General features: G+C 38.5%; 1 protein-coding gene across 1 annotated transcript in view; it reads left to right on the forward strand.

Annotated features, from left to right (window-relative positions):
• Nucleotides 1–21,150, forward strand: part of LOC123665999 (nucleolysin TIA-1) — a 93,306-nt gene that overhangs the window by 44,009 nt on the left and 28,147 nt on the right. The window contains exon 2 of the mRNA XM_045600215.1: nt 14,696–14,783. Coding sequence (XP_045456171.1) covers nt 14,696–14,783 — 88 coding nt within the window. The remainder of the gene's footprint in view (nt 1–14,695; nt 14,784–21,150) is intronic.

Here is a 21,150-nt window from a genome sequence, read left to right on the forward strand (position 1 = left end):
GGTAACAGCCGACTGGTATATAGCTACATTTTTTCCCGATAGACATACTTATAAATAATAATATTTATAGTAAACCCAGACTCGGGGTGGGAATCGAACCCACAACCCTCGGAACAGAAAGCAGGGTCACTACAAACTGCGCCAACGGGCTAGTCTAATTGAGTAAATATCTTAGTCTATTTACTCAAATGAACTCGGACGGAACCGCGTGACACACTTAGTTTGACTAATGTTTTTTCTTTGTACATTTCGTATTATTATACAATCATAAAATGTTATTTCTGAGAACGAATGTAATTTTAATGTAATGTAATATTTATAAAGTTATAATTGTTTCTATTTACTTCCTTATAACTTAATCAAATCTTATTTAAGAACTCCTGTGATATTTTATTCTATTTATTTAATTTTTTTTTTTTTATTAATTAATTTATTTAATTACTTAAGAAGTAATTATCCCTGAAGTAATTTTTAACTGACTTGAAAGATAAGAATATTTGGAAAGAGTTCAACTGTGGATTGAAAGCATTGAATTTATAGATAAATTGAAATAAAATAATTTGATTGATTAAGTTAGTTGTAGTATGATGTGTGGTTACGGAAGTAGAGAATACAGCCACCTCTTCCCGTGGGTCGTTAGAGGCGACTAAGGGATAACAGAGTTCCACTACCACCTCGGAACTTAAAAAGCCGACCGATGGCGGGATAACCATCCAACTGCTGGCTTTGAAATACACAGGCCGAAGACGGGCAGCAGCGTCTTCGGTGTAACATAGCCAGGCTTGCCAGTGACTATGGACAAAACGCATGATTTTATGCCGTTTTTGGCACGAACTTATGGAGGCCTATGTCCAGCAGTGGACTGTGATGGGCTGAGTTTAAGAATAGTTTACTACACGAAAACATAACTAAAATCCGTCTGTCATTAAATGATGACTACTATTATCAAAGTACAATCAAAATCGAAGTAAGAGAAACTGATACAGTTTTAGTTATTCCTATACAAAAATAAAACGACATCAATGACTTCAGTCGTTGCGGTAGTGGTCGCGGGTACAATTCCCGCACATGACAATCATTTATATTAGCCATACAGCTGGGATCGAACCCGCAACCGCCAGCGCAACAGCCACAAACCAGTGTTTATTTATTTATTAATACTTGATTACACAATACATTAAAAAATCATACAAAAGGCGGGCTTAATGCTAAAAGTTTTATCTACCAGTCAACCTTAGGACGTACAAGAGCAGACATTTATGGGTGTGCCAAATTGAGTATTAGTAAAATTCACATTAGAAGAAAAAAAGGTAGTAAATATAAGGTAACGTTAGTGGGAATCGTTATATTATATACACGAGCAAATAATTTATATATTGTATTGTGACAATGAAATTGTTAAGTGTGATTTCCTTACATCAATATATTTGTATTCAACGTATATTACAATACACATCCCAAAGGCACGATCAATCGAGTTTTTGGTACGAAATTGACAATTTTAACTTAAAATTTCCTTTGGGAATGACATGTGTACAATTGTGTATATTTGTAATTTATTTTTTATTTTAATGGATTCGAAAAACATTTTTTTTTATGTCACTAGGTCGGCAAACAAGCGTACGGCTCACATGATGGTAAGCGATTACCGTAGCTTATAGACGCCTGCGACACCAGAAGCATCGCAAGCGCGTTGCCGACCCAATCCTCAATCCCCCCAGGAGCTCTGGTCCTTACTCAACAACAGGAACACAATACTGCTTGAAAACAGTATTATTTTGCTGTGATCTTCTGTAAGGTCGAGGTACTACCCCAGTCGGGCTGCTCCATATTTTGAGCAGGAAATTCCTGCTGTGCCCTACCTCAGTTAAATGAATCAGAATCAAGACAGATTCGATGATGCTTTTGAAGTAAAACTTTTACCCACGTTTGACTTAAGGAGTGAGCTGGTGAATGAATCACGAGAGCGTTACGTAAAGTTTGATCGGGCGAGGCGAACGGAGCAAGAGAAAGAAGTCCGAGCACACATTACTTCCCTCTATTTTTCTCATAGTTTTGTATATCTAAAACACAGTGCAGGCCATTGTGCAGAAGTTTTATTTCAGTCTTGTGGTCTAAAGCACAAAACATGATAAAAGTCCACGCGAAAATTACTGATAGTATTCACGAAGCTTAGCAAAAAATACAGAAACTACATTATGATACAAAAGTTTAAATAAATTGTGTTTGAACTGGAAATTGAAAACAAACACATTTCAATAAGTTTCATATAATCAGCTATTATCGTGTCTTTGCCTGCTTTGAACTAAGAGGGTTTGATGTAAAACAAATAAAGTCGCGGTTGTAAGCATGGGTATTTACCCTACGGCCAAAACGGCCATGGCCAAAAAGTTAAGGTTAGGTGGACCGATTTCAATGATTTTTTTTAAAGCGAAAGGTGGTGTGTATTGTGACATTATCACTTCAGCCTATCGCAGTCCACTGCTGGATATAGCCCTCCACAAGTTTGCGCCGAAAATGGCGCGAACTCATGTGTGTTCGTCTTCGACCTGTGTATTTCAAAGCCAGCAGTTGGATGGTTATACCGCAATCGGGCGGCTTTTTGAGTTCCAAGGTGGTAGTGGAACGGTGTTATCCCTTAGTCACCTCTTACGACACCCAAGGGAAGAGTGGGGGTGACTATATTCTTCGTTGACGTAACCACACAGCAGCATGTCATGTGGTCCCATTGCAATTTAATTGAGATCTAATACAAGTACATTTTGATTAATCTTTAATAATACCTATTTAGTTGACCATATTTTTTTTTCGACCGTCGTTGTATTAAATCGCATAACTTTTTATTGGGTAAACAGATTTCGATATATTTTTTTAATAGATAGGTGGTGCCAGTCGAATAGTCTCATTTTAATTTCATCGAGATTTGATTAGTACTTTTTGAGTAATCTTTGATAACTCGTATTTATCTGAATATTTTATCATCACTTACGTTGTATTGCTTGTCGATGTGATTGAAGTCTGTTTTTTGTCGTTTTTGAGCAAACACAATTATGATTATTTAGGTATCGTTTTCAATTATAGATAATAAATAAACCCTTGCACTACAACCTTACGGCCTGTTTTAATTTAAAAAAAAATCAAAATCAAAAACAACTTTATTCAAATGGGTATCAAAAGCACCTTCGAATTGTCATCACACAAATTATAATATTAATTATGTTTAAGAGTGAAGCTACCATCGATTCGGAATATAAATTCTGCAAAAAAGAACCGATAAGAAAGTCTTAGTCTTAGTGTCTTAGATACACGAAACATAACTCGCTATGAGACAAAATGACAAAGAAAATGTGTGCTCACACCACTCTCTCTTGCTCCGTTCGCCTCACCCGATCACACTTTTCGTAACACTCTCGTCACGCATTCACCAGCTCACTCCGCAAGTCAAGCGTGCGTAAAGAAGTTATACTTCGAAAATAAACTCTGTTACAATACAAAATTGGTAACATCTTACATGAAACACAGCGTCCCTAAATCCACACTTCTCTTTTACGTATTTCAGTGTAGTATCAGTTCAACCCTAAATATATTTACTGCAGGGCGCTGAAATGTGTTTCTAGGTCAGATCTTCAGGTCTCCGTGTGAATACATTACTTGTATTAATTTACATAAAGGTTGATGAGGCACGTACAAGACGTCGCCGTATGACGAGACTTATTTTAAGACCGGGTAAGTGATAATCGGACTTACCTTCCGAAAAATATATATGTTAGTACGTAAAGCAAAATTTTATAACCTTTTTTACGAAAATAACGCGAACGGAGGAGTATGAAATTTCGCACATTTATAGTTTATATAGAGGAGTGCAGAATACTCACATTTTCTTAAAATTATGCATAAAAAGTGCATTAAATCAATAAAAAAAAAACATTACACACACTACAATGTGTTCATTTATTTATTTATTTACACTTTCGCACACCAATACACGATTTTAACGGCATTACAAATGATATATAAAAATATAATTTGCATCAGTTGCAACAGGCGACCTTATCGCTAATACAGCGATCTCTTCCAGGCAACCTTTGGGCAGAGGACTACATAAGGAGTGTGTGTATTTAACACACACGCATATTATACTCTTTTATTGATTGTCAAATTCAAAAAATTAAAAAAAAAGATCTTTATTTTCATTATTTTTTGGTTTTCTTTCATTTAAATTTTTAATTATGGTCGAATTTCGACCTCTAGGTGACCTTAATAATAAACCTTCGTCAAGTGTTGCTCGGAAACGAAAAAAACCGACTTCAATTACATAGACAAGTAATACAACGTAAGTAGACGAAAAAATAGTCAAGTAAATGCGCGTCATCAATGATTACTTCAAAATGTGGTTATCATATCTCAATCAAATTTAAGCGGGATTAAAACAAGAATTGTCAAAATCGGTAGTGACAAGTTATGCGGTACAATACAACGTAGGTCAACAAAAAAATAGTCCAGTAAATACGCATTATGAAATACTCGCATCGCACTCACTCGCATTGAATTGTTTTTTACTAGCTTTTACCTGCAGCTTCGCTCGCATTGTTTTTTTTTATAAAAAGTATCCTATGTTACTTCTTATACTTCCAAGAATATGTGTACAAAGTTTCATGATGATCGGTTAAGTAATTTTCGCGTGAAAGCGTAACAAACAAACTTACATTCACATTTATAATATTAGTAGAGATAACTCGAAACTTATTTGTTAGATCGAAATTAAATTTAAATTGGATGATATGACACGCACAACCTTTCGATTAAAAAAATACCATTAAATATGGTCTACCCGGTCAAAAGTTCTGAGGTATGTTACCTTATGTTACTTGAATAGAATCATTTTCGATTTTGGTTTTGAGATGGACTCTTCTTCTTAAGGCAGCATAAATTCAAAATACATAGAGCAAAAAAGGTTACTCCAAAAATACTGAACGCCTTATCCCTATCAGTTTGGTTCCATCAAAATTCCGCCTCCTTATTTCGCTTCATACAACTTCCATACAAAATTTAACAAATTGAAAACCCCTCTTTGAAGTCAGTCAACATTAAATACGCATTGAATATAGCCAGCCAGTAAAAGAACGTAAAATTGAATAGAAATGGCGTATGAAGCGGAACATGTTCCTTTGAAACGAACAAAAAAAAACCAATCCAATTATTCGCTTCATCTATGATTATGCTCTTTAAAAATATATGGAATTCTCGTATGAATATTCTCAGGCTTTATTTTATCCCAAGCCATACCTTTGTACGGAATTGTTTTGATAATAAAGATGGGTGTATTCTTTTGATATAACTAGGTCCACAAATAAGCGTACAGCCTGATGGTAAGCGATTACCGTAGCTTATAGACAATTGCAATACCAGAAGCATCGCAAGTGCATCGCAAACCCTAACCCAACCCCCCCCCCCCCCCCTTGAGTGTTGACATCCTTAGTCACTATAGAACCACAACATTGCTTGAAAGCAGTATTATTTAGCTGTGATCTTCTGTAAGGTCGATTTCCTGCTATGCCCTATCTCAGTTAATTGCGGTGAATGTCGTAAATGCAAGCCATGATTAAACTCATAACGGTTGACAGTTTTTAAAAGAGTTTCTTTTCGATTCTTTTCTGCAGAAACTACATTCCGGATCAGCGCTTTAACTGTAAAAAAAAAAACGAGTGTGCTTTAGACCACACGACTGAAGTAAGACTTCTGCACAATAGGCCTGCACTGTGTCTTAGACATACAAAACGTAACTGGCTATGAGAGAAAGAGAAAGAAAATGTGTGCTTGCACCTCTCTTTCTTGAATCGTTCGCCTCGCCCGATCACACTTTTAGTAGTTCTCTCATCATGTATTCACCAGCTTACTCCCCAAGTCGTTTTACTTTAGTAATTATATAATTATAATTTGTGAAATATGAATTCAAAAGTACTTTTTTGGCCTACTTGAATAAAGAGAATTTTTATTTTGATGATATATTTATTAATTAATTTATTAAAATACATTGAATAATAAATTGTTTTTAAAGGTCTACGATTCAGCTTGTATCACCTGCACACACACCCACACTGCTGGTTATAGGCCTCTTTCCCTGTAAGATAAGGATTAGACCTTAATCCGCCACACTACTCCACGGCATGGTGGCAGATATATTATAAGGCCTACGTGAATATAATCTTTCCCATTTTGTGTTTTATTTTGTACTTTTTACATTAACGAGTCATTATCTCATATTTGCCACTAACAAGACCCCTAGACCCCTTCCCTCATAAACGCTAATAACCAAATGAAAATAACATCAGAACCCTCTTTTCCCTACACAATCGGTTAATAATCCCATCAAACCCCATTCATTCGACGTAATTACAGAAACGACTACAATAAGTTACATTACAAAACCATTCATAGTATTTTGACACTTATTTATAACGAAATAAGTTCTATTTTCGTTTGTTAGTTATATTCATCAAATGGTAGTACTTTGTGTGTTTTGACCCCCCGGAGAGCTTAATATAATAAACTAAAAAGGAAAATCTCGTGTATATAGAGTACTCTCGTATTGGAATAAATTATGATCAATAATTATGGTCAAACAAACTATATGATAAATAGGGGTCAAGATGACCCCGCTTTGCTTCAAATCACTGCTGGACATAGACATCCCCAAGTAGGCATCAGAAATTCCGGATCTCCGTAATTCTCATCCTGCCTTCACCGTGAATCTTATGTATATCATTGGCCCTGTGGATCAAAGGACATTGCAGCATTCGCCATTACTAAGACACCTATATGTTTCGGTAAAGTACATGTACATGTGTATTCTGTGGCATGTATTATTACACTCATAATTATGCTCTGACTTCTGTTTAAATTTATTTATTTATTTATTTCAGCATATTTTTAAATTGTTATAATAAGCACATTAGGTACACAATAAGATCCTTAATATGTAACATGTATTTAGTATTTATCATTAACTAGGATGCATAACATTCAATTTTTTTTTCAGCTTGCATAACACAAAATAAAATTATTAATTATTTTAAAAAATGATTACAAACGAGAATATATAAACAAGGTGAAAAAAAAAACTATATTATTTGTGAAAATGAGCAATAAGTTTCCTTTTAAATGACAATTAATAATATTTCCTTCAAAATGACAATTAATAAATTCCAAATAAATGACAATTGTAGCTACATGTCACTAATGTGCTTTTTTAAACGACTTCCGAAAAAGGACGAGGTATATTATAACCCTAAGAACTTTTGACTGGGTGGACCGATATCAATGATTTTTTTTACATCTAAAGGTTGTACGTGTTGGTACTATTTAAGTTTAATTGAGATGAATGGGTATTTACTTGACTATTTTTTGACTTGACTATTTTTTTGTCAACCTACGTTGTATTATACCGCATAACTGGGTGGACCGATTTCGATAATGTTTTAATCGATAGTTGGTGCTTGTTATGTATTTTTATTTAAATTTGATTGACATCTAATAAGTACTTTTCGAATAATCTTTGATAACTCGTATTTACTTGATTATTTTTTCCTATACCTACGTTGTATTACTTGTCGATGTAATTGAAGTCGTTTTTTTTTTGTTTGCGAACAAACATATTCACACATTTTTTTAGTGGGGTTTTTTGATTTTAGTTTCTCTACATGGAATATTCATTATGTTCTAAGCTATTTACTATGTGAACAAATTTTTGGTATTTTCTGTTTTCAAAATATTCTTATAAAAAAATATAATTTGCGTCTACTACTACGAACTTATCAAACATTTAAATTTTATTTTAAATTCTCAAATATAGTATTTCAAAATATATTGGCTTGTACTCTTCAAGGGTGTCAAAAAATATTAAGGAAATTTAATTTCCATCAAATCAAACGTATGCAATAAGATTAAACTGTCAACCCTATCAAATCCTCCGCAACGCTTTCCAAATTAGGCTCCATTCCATTCAATAACCCTTCTCACACGACGCTTCCAGATATGAGGTCGCGTGGAGCTAGTGAGTTTGTATAATTTGCCGATAGATGGCGCTTATCGCTGAACTGAGGTGTGGAAATTTTATAGAAAGAAAATCTAATATATAAAATTCTCGTGTCGCGGTGTTTGTAGTTAAACTCCTCCGAAACGGCTTGACAGATTCTCATGAAATTTTGTGTGCATATTGGGTAGGTCTTGAGAATCGAACAACATCAATTTTTTATCCCCCTAAATGTTAAGGATAGTCCACACCAATTTATTTTTTTTAATTTTTAGGTAAATTATTTATTTTTGCATAACATATCAAAAATTGACCGCTCCATTTGGCTAATTAGCTAGAGCGCCGACACGGTCAGTCGGAGACGCGGGTTCGATCCCCGCTGGAGCGGTCAATTTTTGATATGATATTCAAAAATGTTTAGAATTCCTAATGTATGGGTAACACAAAAATAAAATCATACATATTAAATTATTTATTTTTTATTTTATTATGATTTGGCGTTGAAAAATACATATAACCCTAAATTTTCACCCTTCTACCACAAACCCCTATTTTTAAATAGCGTTTAACGGTCTGAAAATTGAACAACATCTAGTTTTCATACCCCTAAGTTATAAGGGGGTGGGGGGGATTAAGGAGCTTAATAATATATGGCAAAACAACGTTTGCCGAGTCAGCTAGTCAAATTATAATAAATTATACTTCATTGGCTAGCTAACTTCACGTTGCTAACTCCTTCGTTGACTAGCTAACTTCAGGGTCGGTTTTTGTGACAGTGTACGCACGCATCGTAAACATTTACTCTTATCATTTTTTTCTAACACACCAAAAGAAGTATCATCATCATCATCATCATCATCATTACAGCCTATACAGTCCACTACTGGACATAGGCCTCCACAAGTTCACGCCAAAGATTGCATGAACTCATGTGTTTTACCCATAGTCATCACGCTGGGCAGGCGGTTTGGTGACCGCGGGGCTGGCTTTGTCGCACCGAAGACGCTGCTGCCCGTCTTCGGCCTGTGTCTTTCAAAGCCAGCAGTTGGATGATTATCCCGCCATCAGTCGGCTTTTTAAGTTCCAAGGTAGTAGTGGAACTGTGTTATCCCTTAGTCGCATCTTACTACACCCACGGGAAGAGAGGGGGTGGCTATATTCTTTTATGCCATAACCACACAGCAAAACATAAATATTGCTATTCGTATCGCTGTTGAAATGCTGGTAATGCTGGATGTAAAGCGTCTCGTTATTTCACATTCCCCATATTTTTTTTCACATCGCGTACCTTGTATCATTTTACGATTAAACTCCAATATTACGTCATGATAGGCTTCTTTAAGTGGATATATTTCGAAAAAAAAGTTTGCTTTAGACCACACGACTGAAGTAAAACTTCTCCAGAGTGAACGTAACTCTCTCTCTTTCTATCTTCACTAACTTATATCTCCGTATCAACTTCCATTCGCCTCGCCCGATCACACTTTTCGTAACGCTCTCGTCACGCACTCACCAGTTTACTCCCCAAGTCAAGCGTGCGTAAAGAAGTATACTGTGTGGTGTTTAGTGTGCTGTGTGGCTACGGTACAAAAGAATGTAGCCACCCCCTCTCTTCCCGTGGGTGTCGTAAGAGGCGACGAAGGGATAACACAGTTCCGCTACCACCTTGGAACTTAAAAAGCCGACCGGTGGCGGGATAACCATCCAACTGCTGGCTTTGAAATACACAGGCCGAAGACGGGCAGCAGCGTCTTCGGTGCGACAAAGCCAGCCCTGCGGTCACCAACCCGCCTGCCCAGCCAGTTCAGTTTTTTTTGGCGTAAACTTGTGGAGGCCTATATTCAGCAGTGGACTATATAGGCTGTAATGATGATGATGATAAAAGAAGTCTTACTTCAAAAGTGCTTTTCCTAAGGATCAAGTCAAAATAAGAATCAGTTAATTACAGTGAAGATTGCAAACATCAGAAATATGGCCTATTGTAATCTGAAAGCCATATAATATTAAGAATAATAAGAATGGGAATAAAATACTGCTCAAAGTGTGACAAATCTGAAGTTGCGATTAGTGGAGTTCGAAGATTTGGTAATCGATTAAAAGTTGGGAAAGGAAGTCATTATGGACAATATTCCTACTCAGTGTATAGATAACTTTCGACGAGAAATTGCTTGTTTTTGGCGAAGAAGTACCATCAATGATGGAAATTCAGGCTACCTCCAGAAAGGCTATGTCCAACTATGGACATCAACTTTTCATAACATACCATATAGATTTCTGGGTCATGTGCTATAAGCATAAACGATTCGTGACGTAAAACATTAGCAAATTCAGTTCGAAAATGAGTGTGTGTCTGTTAAAAAGGGGGGGAAATAATTTTTGCGTGGCCAAAGTAGGGAATCAAAAATTGAGACACAAACAGCAAATTTTGACCTCGTTATATCTTCTATGTATGTTACGCTTTTTGTGAAAAACTATTAGTCTCTAGTAATAATGTTGATTAAGCAAATCTTAATCCTATTTTCATTCATTTATTTATGTAGGACAACTGACAAAATATATATAGTAAGACAATTTTAAAAATACCATATGATCTCGTGGGACACCAGATGGGAACGAAGATCCATATTATAAAATATAAATTTCAAGTTCTATTCGAGGTATAAAGAAAATAATTATACGGGTATCGGGGATTTTTTATCGATAAAAATAATTAACTCTACTAAATTATCTTAACACCTTTATTTCATTTACAATGATTTATAAAAATATTTAATAATTATATTATCGAATGATATAATAATAATAGCACACTGCAATAATAATAACAGTCATCACGTAGACTGTACATTAGACACTGTTTTTGGGGTGGTTGGGGTCTACCTCCTAGTGGTCCACCCCGGGCAACGGCACCACTAATTTACTTTTGGTGACGGCTGAACGACCCCCACACAACGCGGTGGTAGGTCCCACTTAGGGGCCGCCTGGCAGCGACCACCCTCCCGTCGGAACCAGACGCCAAGCAGCTTGCTGCGTTCCGTCTGTGAGCGGGAGTACCAGTGCCTTTGGGGGATTAGAAGAGTGTCAGTTGCGCAGCTTGCGCAGTTTTTTTTTTTTTTCGGAATCTTGGACTGCACTGTACCGGGCAGCTCATACTGGAGGGTAGCGGGATCCGAGGCACGGTCTTGCCGTTGACCGACCGCAGGCAGTTGGGGGCCCTAGCGCGCCAGCCACGTGGCAAAGGCTGCCCCGCCACCTCGCCAAAAATCCTGGGATGGCTCCACCGTGCCAGTTGGCGACTGGGTGGGAGGACCCGGTGGCGATTTCCAGGGGGGCTCGGGCGTCCCCGCAGTCTCCAGATGAGCTCCTCTAATGGTCGGCTTAGCCTAGGGAATCCGCATGGTAAAAGCTGCGCCTCGACATCCAACTGCTTCCCCATCATCACTCCTTAATATGAAAAAAGCACAAAGAAGGAAAAAAGTTAAAAAACGGCTGCACTTCCTCCCACTGAAGGTGCACCTCTTTAACATCCGAGGTTTGCATTCCAATATTGACCCGGTCTACCACCACCTCGAGACCGTGAAGCCGCATCTGTTTTTCTTAACGGAGACGCAAATCAAATGTCCAGCAGATGCGACGTACCTCAACTACCCATGCTACTCATTAGAACATAAGTTCAAGGAACACGCTGGGGTCTGTGTGTACGTCCGCAATGACATTTGCTATAAGCGACTCCGGTGCTTTGAAGCGACCGGGTTCTCTACATTGTGGGTTTTAGTGGACACCGGCGTGGACAAGACTGTCTACGCCTGTGTTTATCGGTCGCACAGTGGAGATCAGGAGACAACCAGGCTCTTCGACCACCTTACAGAGATGGCAGACAAAGCGCAGCAACGGTATCCGACGGCGGAACTTGTTTTTCTCGGGGACTTTAACGCCCACCACGAGCAGTGGTTGTTCCCGTACGAGAAAACATGCCACGCTGGGAGGGAGGCGCGCAAATTCGCGTTAGCACTCGATCTTACCCAGATGGTACAGGTTGCAACACGGGTACCAGATATTGCTAGCCATACAGCCAATTGCCTGGACCTTCTGCTGACTACAGATCCAGACAGACACTCGGTCTCAGTATCTGCCCCTCTAGGATCATCCGACCATTGTCTGGTGAAATCCATATCGACCGCCTCTCCTCCGGACAACTGTCCAAGGGGCACAAGAAGAGTGTGGCGATATGAGTTAGCGGACTGGGAAGAGATGCGGCATTTCTATGCATCTTTCCCATGGCGGCAAGTCTGTTTTTCCTCGGGTGACCCCTCGTGTTCGGCTGAGGCAGTTGCGGGCGTGATCCGACAGGGAATGGAATACTTTATACCCTTCTCTGACATATCGCTCGACCACAAATCCCGACCTTGGTACAACGCTGAGTGCGCCCATGCTGAAGCCCTTAAAGAGTCTGCTTACAAAGCTTGGGTACAGGTCCGCGATGCCAAAGCTGGAGCGCGGGGGGTTCGCACGAGGAAGAAAGCTTTTAATTCAGCCACCAAGTCCTGCAAACGGATATTACAAAAGGCCCGATTCGACCATATCCGTCGTATAGGCGCTAAACTTGCCTCCTACCCCCCTGGTAGTAAACAATTCTGGTCTCTGTCGAAGGCAGTAGAGTCCAATTTCTGCCGCCATACATTGCCTCCTCTGCAGAAGCCTGATGGTTCGCTAGCTCACTCGGCAGTGGAAAAGGCAAACTTGTTTGCATCTCTCTTTGCGAGCAATTCGCGTCTTGACGCTAGCTCTACACAACCACCATCCTTGCCTCGATGTGACTCTTCTATGCAAGAGATTACGATCCACAATAAAGAGGTCCGTAGAGTTTTGCTGAACCTTGACGTGAATAAGACTAGTGGACCTGACGGTATACCTGCGCGCGTCCTAAAGGCCTGTGCACCTGAGCTGTCTCCTGTTCTCACGCGCCTGTACCGCCTCTCTCTTCAAACTAGAACGGTGCCAAAATCTTGGAAGCTGGCTAATGTGCAGCCAGTGCCCAAAAAGGGTAGCCGAGTGAATCCCTGCAACTACCGACCAATCGCCATCACCTCCATGCTCTGCAAAGTCATGGAAAAGGTACTTAACAGCAAGTTGCTGAACTACCTAGAGGACAATGAACTCCTCAGTGACCACCAATACGGCTTTCGTCAGGGGCGGTCTACTGGAGATCTTCTGGTGTATGTCACACACTGCTGGGGCGAAGCCATTGAGAAACATGGTGAGGCACTCGCTGTATCACTAGATATCTCGAAGGCCTTCGACAGGGTTTGGCACGCAAGTCTCCTTAGCAAACTTCCTGCTTACGGCATCCCTGTTGACTTTTGTAGCTGGATTTCAGACTTTTTGAGTGAACGGTCGATCAGAGTGGTCGTGGACGGCTGCTCCTCTGACCTGATGGATATAAACGCCGGCGTCCCTCAAGGTTCTGTTCTCTCTGCAACTCTTTTCCTGCTCCATATTAACGACATGCTACGACCAGGCATTGTTGGATACGCAGATGACAGTACGATTGTTGAGAGATATTTGTCCAGCGCAAAAGACAGCAGGGACGTAATACGTTCTCAGAGAGAGGCCATGGTGGAACGAACAAATTCAATACTGGAGCAAGTATCCCAATGGGGTGATTGCAACCTGGTCACGTTCAACGCCGCCAAAACGCAGGCCTGTTTATTCTCCACCAAACGGAGTCCTTTCAACTTGACTCCTACTTTCCGTGGTACACCTGTCCCTGTGTCCGATACCCTCGACCTCCTTGGCATAGAGTTGAATTCTAACCTCAACTTTGGCAATTACATTGAGTCCAAAGCGCAAACTGCGGCCAGAAAGCTTGGCATCTTAAATAAGGTTAAGCGATATTTCACGCCTAAACAGCTTCTTACGCTATACAAAGCTCAAATCCGATCGTGCATGGAATATTGTAGTCACTTGTGGGATGGCTCAGCTAAATATCAACTCGCCACACTGGACTCAGTGGAACGCAGAGCCAAGCGGCTTATCGGTAATGCCAGGTTGGTGAAATCTCTTCATACTCTGGCTCACCGAAGAAAGGTTGCCAGTCTAACGGTCTTTTACAGGTTGTACTTTGGAGAGTGTGCCCTGGAGCTGCACGAGCTCATACCCCCATCTCCTTTCTTCCATCGGACTTTCAGACGTACCGCGGGCTTTCATTCCTACCTGATTGATATACCTTTCATACGTACAAAGCGCTTCGAATCATCTTTTTTAATGCGCACAGCCAAGGAATGGAATTCCCTGCCGGCGTCTGTATTTCCGAGTTCATATAACCCGAACATATTTAAAGCGCGAGTGAACAGGCTTCTTCTGGGCGAACTCGCTCCATCTTCGACCTCGTCTGTGCTCTAGGGCTAGACTGAGGTCAAGAGTAAGCCCATATCGTAATAAAAAAAAAAAAAAAAAAAAATGTATAGCCACCATACATGATTATACATAAGAGTCTTACTTTTATATAACGTTACGAATGTTTTTTGCCAACTTGGGTACTCCTCCGCAACGCCTCTTAAGGAATTTCGTTCCAAAAGGTTTTTTCTTACTACACGGCAAATCAGACACGGTTTTATTTAAGAAATATTGATTATTGATTGAATTTTTTTTTTTCTCTTCCAGAACACTACCACATCTTCGTTGGTGACCTGAGTCCGGAAATCGAGACGCAAAACCTTCGAGATGCTTTCGCTCCTTTTGGCGAAATATCGTAAGTAAAAGATCCATCTCTATTTATAACTAGCTGCTGCCCGCGACGTCGTCTGCGTGAACGCTATACAGCACCAAAAATACCTACGATTATATCTTTTAAAATAACATTCACTTACCTATTTCTTCTTTACATTTCAGATCTAAAGACTACATTTCATATTTACTTACAATTTCGTTTATTCAATATTATAGAACTAGCAACCCGCCCCGGCTTCGCACGGGTGCAATGCTGATACTAAATATACTACAGAATGGCTTTATTTATAGTGTGAAGCTAGCTTATAGCGTGGTTATTAACATAATAACAACATTTAAATATGCGTCGTTAGATTACACGTTGTTACAGAATGCGTTGAAGAAATAAAGGTTCACTGCTCGTTCCCCGTAGGTAATAGCGTGATAATATGTAGCCTATATGTTGACCTGGCTTCTTAATAATATTCGTGCCAAATTTGAAGTAAATCCATGCAGTACTTTTTGAGTTTATCCCGGACAAACAGACAAACAGACAACAATTCTAAGAACTATATTTTTGGCTTCGGTATCGATTGTAGATCACACCCCAAGTATTATTTTAAAAAAATATTCAATGTACAGTTTTGACTTTCCTATCATTTTATTATATGTATAGATAATTGTGTTTGCTCACAAACGAAAAAAAACCTACTTCAATTACACGTACGTAAGTAGACGAAAAAAAATTAACAAACGCACTATGATTTTCGAGGTTTTCCATCGATTTCTCTGGGATACCATCATCACATCCTGGTTTCCTTATCACGGTACCACACTTGGGATATCACCTTTCCAATGAAAAAAGAATTATCAAAATCGTTTCATAAACGACGATTTTATTCTCGAAGATACATTAAAAATAAGAAAATATATATATACTAGCTGACCCCGCAAACGTTGTTTTGCCATATATTATAAAGCCCCTCAATCCCCCTTATAACTTAGGGGTATGAAAACTAGATGTTGTTCGATTTTCAGACCTACCCAATATGCACACAAAATTTCATGAGAATCAGTCAAGCCGTTTCGGAGGAGTTTGACTACAAACACCGCGACACGAGAATTTTATATATTAGACTAGCTGTGCCCGCGGCTTCGCCCGCGTTGAAATTAGTGTGTCACAAAGTTTTCCCGGCAAACTTCCAGTGAAATTCTCATCAAAATCGGCTTAGCCGTTCCGTAAACCTTCCTCTTGCCAATGGTGGAGCCCTCTCTCCATTGGTGAAACCGCATGAAAATCCGTTCAGTATATTTTGAGCGAATCGATCATATACACTTTTGGAGACTTTGTTTTATAATACACTAACTGTTTACGACTACGTCCGCGTGGTTATGCAGATATGCATTACTATTAAGATTCTTAACGCAAATTATTTTTTTATTTCAGTCACTTGAAATGCTTATCAAACTGAGTAACTTTTTAAAAGGCACAATTTAGTACAATTTAATAGTTACTTTTATAAAACCTCTGTATACACAACATTTTTAGTTTTATTTTCAGGATGCATATGTTTCATACAAACTATCAACCCCAATTAAACCCCCTTAGAGGTGGAATATCGTAAAATCCGTTCTTAGCGGACGTCTGCTAACTATAATCTACCTCCCTGCCAAATTTTATCTTTGTCCAACATGGACAGATAGACCATCCAGCGGTTTTTGAGTTCTCGTGATGAGTGAGTTAGTGACCTTTCTCTTTTATATATATATATATATATATATATATAGATTACGATTCATTATTTGGACACTTCCTCACCATCTATAGAGCATACATTTTAAATTTCAAGTCTCCTACTTCAAAAACATAGGACTTTTATACAAACTTCCAACCCCCATTTTACCCCCGTAGGGGTCGATTTTTGTAAAATCCGGTATTGACAGATGTTAACGCCCTATAAGGAACCTACCTGCCAAACTTTAAGTTTGTGGCTGTTATAGTTTCGGAGATTCCGTGATGAGTGAATCAACCTACCATCCCCCGTTTTAACTCCAAAAGAGAGTTGATTTCTAAAGATAGATTATTTGGTCATATTTCTACCATCTATATAGCATACATTTTAAATTTCAAGTCTCTTACTTCAAAAACATGGGACTATCACACAAACTTCCAACCCCCATTTTACCCCCTAGGGGTTGAGTTTCGTAAAATTCGTTCTTAGCGGTTGTCTACGCCCTATAAGGAGCCTTCCGGCCAAATTTCAAGTTTGTAGGTGTTATAGTTTCGGAGATTTCATAATGAGTAAGTCAACTTACCATCCCCCGTTTTAACCCCTAAAGGGAGTTGATTTCTAAAGATAAATTATTGGGACACCTTCTCATCATCTACAGAGCATACATTTTAAATTTCAAGTCTCTTACTTCAAAAACATAGGACTTTCACACAAACTTGCAACCCCCGTTATATCCCCTTAGGGGTCGAGTTTCGTAAAATTAGTTATTAGCGGATGTCTACGCCCTATAAGGAGCCTATCTGCCAAATTTCAAGTTTGTAGGTGTTATAGTTTCGGAGATTTCACGATGAGTGACCTTTCGCGTTTATGTATATTATAGATTACAATGCATTATTTGAACACCTCACCATGTATAGAGCATACATTTTAAATTTCAAGTCTCTTACTTCAAAAACATAGGACTTTTATATAAACTTCCAAGCCCCGTTTTACCCTTTTAAGGGTCGAGTTTCGTAAAATTAGTTCTTAGCAGATGTCTACGCCTTATAAGAAACCTACCTGACAAATTTTAAGTTTATAACTGTTATAGTTTCGGAGATTTCGTGATGAGTGAGTCAACCTACTATCCCCCGTTTTAACCCCAAAAAGGAGTTGATTTCTAAAGATACATTATTTGGATACCTTTTTACTATCTATACATACATTTTAAATTTCAAATCTCTTACTTCAAAAACATAGGACTTTCATACAAAGTTCCAACCCCCGTTTTACCCCTTTAAGGGTCGAGTTACGTTAAATCAGTTATTAGCATATGACTACGCTTTATATGGTACCTACCTGCCAAATGTCAAATTTGTAGCTGATATAGTTTCGGAGATTTCGTGATGAGTGGGTCAACGTAACATCCCCCGTTTTAACCCCCAAAGGGAGTTGATTTCTAAGAAACATTATTTGGGCACCTTGTTACCATCTATAGAGCATACATTTTAAATTTCAAGTCTCTTACTTCAAAAACATGGGACTTTCATACAAACTTCCAACCCCCGTTTTACCCCCTTAGGGGTCGAGTTTCGTCAAATCCGTTCTTAGCGGATGTCTACTTCCTATAAGGAGCCTACCTGCCAAATTTCAAGTTTGCAGGTGTTATGGTTTCGGAGATTTCGTGATGAATGACCTTTCGCGTTTATATATATTATAGACTAGCTGTGCCCGCGGCTTCGCCCGCGTTGAAATTATTGTGTCACAAAATTTTCCCAGCAAACTACCAGTGAAACTCTCATTAAAATCGACTTAGCCGTTCCGTTAACCTTCCTCTTGCCAATGGTGGAGCCCTCTCTCCAATGCTGAAACCGCATGAAAATCCGTTCAGTAGATTTTGAGCGAATCGATTACAAACACTTTTGGGGACTTCGTTTTATAATACACTAACTCTTGCCCGCGACTACGTCCGCGTGGTTATGAAGATATGCATTACTATTAAGATGTTTAACGCAAATTATTTTTTTATTTCAGTCACTTGAAATGCTTATCACTCTGAGTAACTTTTTAAAAGGCACAATTTAGTATAATTTAATAGCTATTTTTTTAAAACCTCTCTATACACCACATTTTTAGTTTTATTTTCAGGCTGTATATGTTTCATACAAAATATCAACCCCAATTAAACCCACTTAGCGGTGTAATATCGTAAAATCCGTTCTCAGCGGACGTCTGCTATCTTTAATCTACCTCCCTGCCAAATTTTATCTTTGTCCAACCTGGATAGATCCAGCGGTTTTTGAGTTCTCGTGATGAGTGAGTTAGTGACCTTTCTCTTTTATATATATATATATAGATTACGATTCATTATTTGGACACCTCCTCACCATCTATAGAGTATATATTTTAAATATCAAGTCTCTTACTTCAAAAACATAAGACTTTCATACAAACTTCCGACCCCCGTTTTATCCCCTTAGGGGTCGATTTTCGTAAAATCAGCATCATCATCATTCTTAGCGGATGTTTACGCCCTATGAGGAACCTACCTGTCAAATTTCAAGTATGTAGGTGTTTTAGTTTCGGAGATTTCCTGATGAGTGAGTCAACCTACCATCCCCCGTTTTAACCCCAAAAGGGAGTTGGTTTCTAAAGATACATTATTTGGACATCTTCTTACCATCCATAGACCATACATTTTAAGTTTCAAGTCTCTTACTTCAAAAACATGAGACTTTCACACAAACTTCCAACCCCCGTTTTACCCCCTTAAGGGTCGAGTTTCGTAAAATCCGTTGTTAGCGGATGTCTACGTCCTATAAGGAGCCTTTCTGCCAAATTTCAAGTTTGTAGGTATTATAGTTTCGGAGATTTTGTGATGAGTGAGTCAAGCTATCATCCCCCATTTTAACCCCAAAAGGGAGTTGATTTCTAAAGATACATTATTTGAACACTTTCTCATTATCTATAGAGCATACATTTTAAATTTCAAGTCTCTTACTTCAAAAACATAGGACTTTAATACAAACTTGCAACCCCCGTTTTACCCCCTTAAGGGTCGAGTTTCGTAAAATCCGTTCTTAGCGGATGTCTACGTTTTATAAGGAGCCTACCTGCTAAAATTTAAGTTTGTAGGTGTTATAGTTTCGGAGATTTCGTGATGAGTGAGTCAAGCTATCATCCCCCGTTTTAACCCCAAAAGGGAGTTGATTTCTACAGATACATTATTTGGACACCTTCTCATTATCTATAGAGCATACATTTTAAATTTCAAGTCTCTTACTTCAAAAACATAGGACTTTCATACAAACTTGCAACCCCCGTTTTACCCCCTTAGGGGTCGAATTTCGTAAAATCCGTTCTTAGCGGATGTCTACGTCCTATAAGAAGCCTACCTGCCAAATTTCAAGTTTGTAGGTGTTATAGTTTCGGAGATTTCGTGATGAGTGAGTGACCTTTCGCTTTTATATATATTATATAGATATATATGTCGGTGTGTACGGTCGTATTGAGTAACCTCCTCCTTTTTTTGAAGTCGTTTAAAAACCGTAAACTAATGAAAATGAGTCTCTAAATCTGGAATTGAGGAATAAACTGGAGAAATGCCCAACCGTTCTGAAAATGGACCAATCGTTCAATTTTTGAGTGAAACTTCTTTGAAATCGTTGTGATTTGTACATCAATGATGAAAATGAGTCACGATAAACAAACAAACACATAAATGTATACATGAGAGAATGAGACAGAATACGTTACTGCTCAAAACGCATGGCGCTTACGACCCTTTTTCACGAGATCGTCATCATCGTTGATAGAAAAAAAATCACAACAGCCTCCTATGAATTTTCAGAACTTCCACTTCTACTGTGTGTGAATGGTACACACCCAGACACACACACACACACACACACACAGAGAGAGAGAGAGAGAGAGAGACACCCACAAACACACAGACACACACACACACACACTTTTTTTGATAAGTTACTTTGGTAAAGGTTGTAATAAAATGAAAAATTGAGTAAATTGCGCAGTGTGTGTGTATGTGTACTTCACATCGTTAGTGATGGAGTGAACTAATGAAACCAACCCATCTCGTAGAATCAGCGAGTATTATACATTATGATAATATTGTAATTTTAGAAAAGTGCACTGCAGCGTGCCACTGCAGTCGTGAGTTTCTGTGTTCGGGAAGTTTTCGTAGTTACAGCATGTGGCAATAAAAAGGTAAAATCATCCTAGAAACATGAAAAGCGTAAAAGTTTGTGTGGACAAATTTTTGAATATGAATGTTTTCGTGACGTATTTTCGTGCGAGTATTTTCGTGACGTTTTTACGCAAAAGCTACCAAATAGATTATAATAAATTTCGTTATAAAGATAGTTAGAAATCCAAATTACCTAATATACTACAATTTTTCGATAATTGTGTTTGTTAGCAAACGAAAAAAAAACGACTTCAATTACATCGACGAGTAATATAACGCAAGTAGAGGAAAAAAATTAACAAACGCACTAGTCGCCTCTGCGGTTTTGAAGATTCTCCTCGATTTATCTGGGATGCCATCAACAGATCCTGGTTTCCTTGTCACAGTACTACTCTTGGGACATTTCCTTTCTAACAAAAAAAGAATGAGCAAAATCGGTTCATAAACAACGAAGTTATCCGCGAACACAAATATGAAAAAAATATATATAC

The sequence above is a fragment of the Melitaea cinxia genome, chromosome 25, assembly GCF_905220565.1.
Source record: "Melitaea cinxia chromosome 25, ilMelCinx1.1, whole genome shotgun sequence".
Classification (NCBI taxonomy): Eukaryota; Metazoa; Arthropoda; class Insecta; order Lepidoptera; family Nymphalidae; genus Melitaea; species Melitaea cinxia.